The 6,217-nt window shown below is 35.0% G+C and overlaps 1 protein-coding gene across 2 annotated transcripts; it reads left to right on the top strand.

Annotated features, from left to right (window-relative positions):
- The first annotated feature begins 824 nt into the window (after window positions 1–824).
- On the top strand, window positions 825–5,180 carry LOC107778520 (uncharacterized). Of its 2 annotated transcripts, none has more exons than XM_016598796.2 (4): window positions 825–995; window positions 1,965–2,553; window positions 4,212–4,269; window positions 4,899–5,180. In XM_016598796.2, the coding sequence occupies exons 2-3, from the start codon at window positions 2,010–2,012 to the stop codon at window positions 4,232–4,234; spliced, it is 567 nt and encodes a 188-aa protein (XP_016454282.1). In that variant the 5' UTR covers window positions 825–995; window positions 1,965–2,009; the 3' UTR covers window positions 4,235–4,269; window positions 4,899–5,180. The 2 variants fall into 2 exon arrangements, with proteins under 2 accessions (XP_016454282.1, XP_016454281.1); XM_016598795.2 differs by having other exon boundaries at window positions 1,965–2,606.
- The last annotated feature ends 1,037 nt before the right edge of the window (window positions 5,181–6,217 follow it).

The following is a 6,217-nucleotide window of genomic DNA, read 5'->3' as shown; positions in this document are numbered from 1 at the left end:
TCACCATCCTTGAACAAGACCGACCTCCGTATGTTTGATAAAGTTGAATTACAGATGAATATCGAGATTTTAAACTCTTCTCCTTTTCCGGCGAGGAGCCAGAAAGGATGGAACATCTTCTCCTTCAGAGATGTATATGTATATATGTGTTCCTATCAGCCCCCTTTCTGTTACTCTCTCTCATGATATTTATACAAAACGCTTTCCTTTACTCAGCGGTCCTTAACCGGAGTACCTAAGTTCTTGGAATATCTCGTAGAATATTCCTCTAAAATGTCTAAGTGTTGAACTAGCTGTTCAGGCCGAATTGAGTGTTCGACCTCGATCGTAGCTAAATCACTCGCCGATATATTGCTTCCTATACGTGACTTCGGCTTAGTTGCTTCTTGGTCGTTCTTCCTTAAGTAGAATTTCTTTGATCAGATTTTGACTCATACATTGTTGTTGTTGTTTTAGCATATCAAGAGAGACTATTTCTTTTTTCCTGTTATATCACAATATTGATTACTTATTTTAATTTTTTTTAAATCTATTAAATATATGTATCAATTAATATGAATGACATGGTAAATTATGTACTTATTTATTATTTTTTAAGAGCGTACAAAATTTATAATGGACAAATAAAAGTGAGCCTACGGAGTTTATCTCTTTTCGTTTCAAAATGTGATATAAAAATTGGAAAATTGTACGCAAATTTTAAAATTCGACTAAAAGACAAATATAAGACCGGCACACGGACCCCACAAACCGCACGTAGATAATGCGCAATTGCTTTTGAACATTATCTTCAAGTGTTTGTGTTGGGAATGTTCCAAACTTCCAATCATCCTTTGACCATTACAACATCTCCTAAGGACACGTTTGTCTCCTTAAACGACCTCGTTTTCTTCTTCACCTCCTTGCCTCCTCCTCCACGCCCTGCCGCAGTTCAGAGAAGCCATTGATGAAATCCATTTCTAAGGCCAAATCCTCCCCATGTTGTCGCCTTCAATGTATGTATAAAATCCTCTTTTATTTATTTCATAATTAATACTACTATTTAAAGCATCATTTTTTTTTCAAGAGTGCATCTTTTTTTGCGTTTATAATGTTTAGGCTTTGATCTGCTAATCATATAATTCTATACGGTTTTTCTCATACTTTTTTCCTCTTAATGTTTTCCCCCTTTGCGGATTCCTTTTCTATTTCTGTTTGGGGTTTTTAGTGTACTGCAAAATTTATTTTTTGGGGGAGAATGGATAATTTTTTTGGATTATTCGGATTAGAAAAATTTCAAAATGGGAATTGATGTCCAATTTTCATTCCTTTTTGTTTGATAACAAAGAAATGAGTGTATTTAAACTCTAGCTTGTGTAAATGCTTTAAATATAAATTTTATATTCATATTCCAGCTGCAAAGGGACCACTGTTGATTTTCATCCTCTTTGGGGTTTTGCTAAAGCTCCTTTCTCTTGTCATTTTCCATGTCTGTTTTCTGTGTTGCTGAAACGAATCTTCCATGTGATTGAGCCTTGTATATGTATGTACTTTTTCCTGTGTGTGACTGTGTGTATAATTATTTGTATATTGTATTCTTAAAGAAGCACAAGATTGAGTTGGCATTTCAAATCCATTTGAAGTTTTTGGAACATGAGAAAAAGTCGGTATCTTTTTCAGGTTATTGGATAATGTTGTTTATTGGCCTAAAATTTGGATAGCTTTTTTGGCTCAAGTAAATATTTTTAAAATGGCAAAAAGGGAAGTGTTCATTTGAATGTTTTGGTGTTTTGTGTACATGTCTTTTATTTTATTAAAAACCCAGATTAGTGTTTCCTTTTCTTTAGTTGGATGGTTGCATGTATTTTTTTTTTTTTTTTTTTTTTGTGATGTCCATATTTCCAAGATTTGGAAGCAAGAACAAATTCAGTACAATGGCTTAGCTTTCCAGTGAGTTTGTGCCTAACTTATGCTTTTGCTTTCAGCTAAAGGACTAGGAGATAGGTAGACAAAGAAATCTTCGGTTAGCTATGGATCATATACAGTCAAGGGAAAGTGATTTAGAGATAGATCTAGAGAGTGGGGGAACAACTAGTGAGGAAGATGGCAGCAATAACCGTTATCTGACTGAGGAAGCTTCTAATAAAGAGTTGTATAAAGCGGTGAGTGGGTTTTGTGGAGTTCAATCGTCACATGGATTTGCCAGGAAGCAAGACGGTTCAAATACTTATAAGAAGGTGTTAAGTGCTGATGAGCTTTCCATTAGGTGTACAGAAATTTGGTCGAACAAAGTCTCAGAGGAGATGGAAAATACGAGGGACAATAAAATGGATATTGAGAGGACAAGGAAGCCAAAGCCTCCTAAACCACCTAGACCCCCAAAGGGTCCATCACTAAATGCTGCTGACATTAAGTTCGTCAAGGAAATATCTGAGATTGCTATATGGAAGCGTAGAAGGACTGAAAGAATTAAGGCATTGAAGAAAATTAAAAAGGAGAGCGCATCACCTTCGAAGATGAATATATTAGCAACTGTGATCACTGTTCTGTTCTTCTTGATTATTATATTTCAAGGTACTCTCGTATCCTGGGGCATGCGAAATTTTGATGCATCGGCATTATTGAGAGTATGAACTTCTTCATAAATTTTGTTATCTTGGATATCTTTTGAATGTTCTTCTTTCAATATCCTAGGGCGTCTAAACCAAGTATATGTCTTTTTATTGCTGACCTAGTGTTTATTTGAGTGAGATAATGACTTGCATATAAAGTTGTTAGGTATTTTTACTTTTGAAGGTACTACATTTTGTTGTACGTTCAAATTTCTCTTGCTTTTGCCTCCATTAGATATATCTGAAGATTAGTTTTTCTTTTGCTGTTAAACTGCCTGAAAGAAAATGAAGATCACAGCTCTTTACTGCAATACTTTAGCATACAATTCTTATAGGAACATTGAACTTAAAGACACTGGGTGGTTCAAGGCATGGTCCATTTAATTTGGAATAATCCAATTAAGTTTTGATGACTAAACTGTCGCAGAAGGATGGGGAAAAGAAATGACATGTTAGGATGGAGGATTTGCATATTACTTGAAGAAATAATCAGGTGGTTTATCTTGTATGAAGGTTAACATATTTTAGAGTCAGTGCTATGGCTGTACGAGCTTATTGGTTGTCAATTCTTATTATTTCTTCTGTGTTTAACTCTTCTTGTTCCATGTTACTTATGAGAACTGTCTATATGAAATGATAGTGCGCACCCAGAAAAAAGCATGATAACTTGCTGAAGAAATTGAATAAATAAGCAAGAAAGAGAGAGATCAAGGTTCTTGCTTGCAGCAGTTGCCTATATACAAAACTATATTGTTATTCAAAATGCTCTGGAAATTTCATTAGCTAAATGCACCAAAGTCCAATTTATGTCTGTCGTTAATTATTATGAGCCAAATCCTCGTGCTTTGCAAGTTAAAGATTTCCTTTTCCTCTGGTTGAATCATACAATATCAGAAGCTTACTGAAACTTGTTTTCTTCATTTTCCTTATAATTATTGCATGAAAATCTTAAGCTGGTCGACGTTGGCACGCTTCTAGTGTTTCAACTGAAGCTGCATACATTTGATGGAATTAAGTAGGTTGTTTCTGGTTATCCAGTTAGGCATTAACAAGGTGACTGAATTGTGCTTAATGAAGCATGGCGTAGCACTCAGTCAAATTTTTGAAATGCCATTTTATAATGTCTGTTCAAAGATTTTCCTAATACGTAGCTGAACTTTCTTAGGTATGTGAATGTCACAGTTTGTAGTAATTATAGCTTTCTGGAAATACTATTTGACTGTATATGCACAAATGAGTGTGAAGTAAAATTATTGCCTCATTTGGAGCTAAAACATTGATCATTATATGTTAAAAAACTGAGTAAACTTCATCTGGTTTAGGAAAACTACTATTTGCTCTTTGGTGGAAATACAGCTGTGTTTTATATAACAACGGAAGAAAATACCATAACACGGAAGAACAAAATCCTAAGCACATAAGCTAATTTCTATAAATATAGGGAGAAAACTCAGTGTATTAGAGGAGTTACGATGAACTTAGCTTAGCATTGATAGGGGGAGAATCAAAATACTCTTGCACTCATGGCTTCAAATCATACAATCTTGTCTTTATGTTATTGTTCCACTTTTTGATTGTTCTCAATGAAGTAAATCATGATAATGTTTTCTTAATTTACAGGTGTTCTGGGCTCTCTTGTGTGACAGCACTTAGTATGCCGCCTTTCAAGTTCAGAGTGGTAGGTTTTGCATCCATTTTCTTTTTGACTTATATCTGTTTCACTGGTTTATGATTTGGTATCAGAATATGTTCTCGCTTACCAAGTCACCATTCACCTTAGATACTCCCATCCGCTCAACAATCAGTCAGGTCAGCTTTAGAGAGGAGCAAGTGGGGACTTCCATCTCGTAACTTTTCAAAATCAAATTTTAACTCTTCCCCTTCTATTTTTTGTACAAAAGTGTTGATCGCTGTCACAAATGTCTGAAAAGAAATATGGTTTATTAAGCACTCAAACAACTACCAGATCATGACATGATCTATCTTGCTGGATGAGAATTGCTCGCCTCCTGATAGATATTGGTAATTTACCATGCAAAACCAACTGCTTCACTGCAAGTCAAGAGGGCTACTGCAGTTACTTATCACTTTCGACAAGAAGCCCACTATATCATTTTACTGTATATTTTCTGCATTGTTCGGTTTCACTGAAAAATGTCTATTCAAATGTCTTGCCTGTATATTTAGTCTGAATCGACAAGGCTAGATGAGTCAAGAGAAAAACATTGTGATGTGCATTATGGAAGCAGGATTCAGTTTTCTGGATATTCCATCATTAGTAACTGTTTACTTGTTGCAACAATGCAGATCAGGGGTTGTGGATGTGGAATCTCAGCGGAACTGCCTCAAACAATTAAAATTATTTCAAAATGGGTAAATTGTGGCTGCTCTTGTACAGAAATGTAACAACGATTTTGGATTTTGGTAAAGAGCTCCTGATATTTGTAGGTGTGCTAGAAAAAGGGATTTCAACTACATGCCCCTTGATCCAGGCATGATTTTGATGTTGTACATTTGAACGTTAAGAATGTAGAAGGGGCCATTGCAGAGCTTGACTTGCGGAATAGAATTACTAATCTTGACTTGAGATATCCACGCATGAATGTTTTGGTTATTAACTCTTACGGGAAGTATACTCCTTGTCTATGAGATACAATTGACGTTTAGTGGTCAAGCATCACACTTTTAACATTATATAACAGGACTTCCAAAAGAAGAGATTGTGGCGTCTGTTACCAAATAAGTTAAATAATTTCCGGAAAATTTTTCAACCAAACTCCATTGGAAGAAGTTTTCAGTTTTTGCAATTCTTACGAAAAACAAAAGCTATATATGACCATCAACATCTACTCCCTCTGTCCGCAATCCACAGTAATTGTCGATCTTCCAATTTATATGTCATTGTAATCACTTTTTTTTTTTAGGCAAAATACATAATTTACCCATTAATCTTGCAGCGAAATCCCCGTTATATATCTCTCATTTACGGAAATTTTTTTACACATTCAACCTTTCAAAAGTGTGTCTAAGACGCACTACTTTGTCCAAGTAGCACTCGCGTGTTTACAATCAAAAAATGCGCGTGAATCCTGAAGAAAATCTCATATTTTGTCTCCCCTCCCCCTCCCCCTGGTCTTCTTCCTCAGACCACCCTCCCCCTCATCTTTTTCCCCACATAGAATTATTGAAAGAACATTTGAAATTGAGAGACTTTTGTTGGTTTATTATCCAAATATTGTGGAACCATTTATTTGTGATAGATTTAAAAGCTTTAATGGTAGTATTGAAGGTTTGGTGAAAAAAAATCTAGAATTCACCATTGTTGGGGTATTGAAAAAGCTTGAAAATTCAATTGGGTCTTGTTAATTATTGGGTTGTTGAACTCAATTTGTTGATCAATTTTTTTCGGCTTGTTTAGAGATAGTGTGGTTGAATTTTAGTGTTGTCAAAAACTTTCTCACAAACAACCATTTTTTCGGCTTGTTGTTTAGAAAATGTGGTTGAACACTTGAATTTTTGTGTTGTTGAAAACTTTCTCACAAACAACCATGGTGGCAGCAACAATGATGCTTAAGATAGAAAATGGGAAGATGAAGATGTTTAATTGTAATTTCTAATGTTTCTTT

Source organism: Nicotiana tabacum, chromosome 7 (assembly GCF_000715075.1).
Source record: "Nicotiana tabacum cultivar K326 chromosome 7, ASM71507v2, whole genome shotgun sequence".
In the NCBI taxonomy this organism is placed as follows: Eukaryota; Viridiplantae; Streptophyta; class Magnoliopsida; order Solanales; family Solanaceae; genus Nicotiana; species Nicotiana tabacum.
This window is presented reverse-complemented; position numbering and strand designations above follow the sequence as displayed.

What these genes read in the sequence shown, in the direction of transcription:
- LOC107778520 (XM_016598795.2), top strand. Translation starts at nt 2,010, where the DNA reads ATGGATCATATACAGTCAAGGGAAAGTGATTTAGAGATAGATCTAGAG. An exon ending in ATGCATCGGCATTATTGAGA is followed by an intron (nt 2,607 to 4,211) that starts GTATGAACTTCT and finishes CTTAATTTACAG; the next exon opens with GTGTTCTGGGCTCTCTTGTG.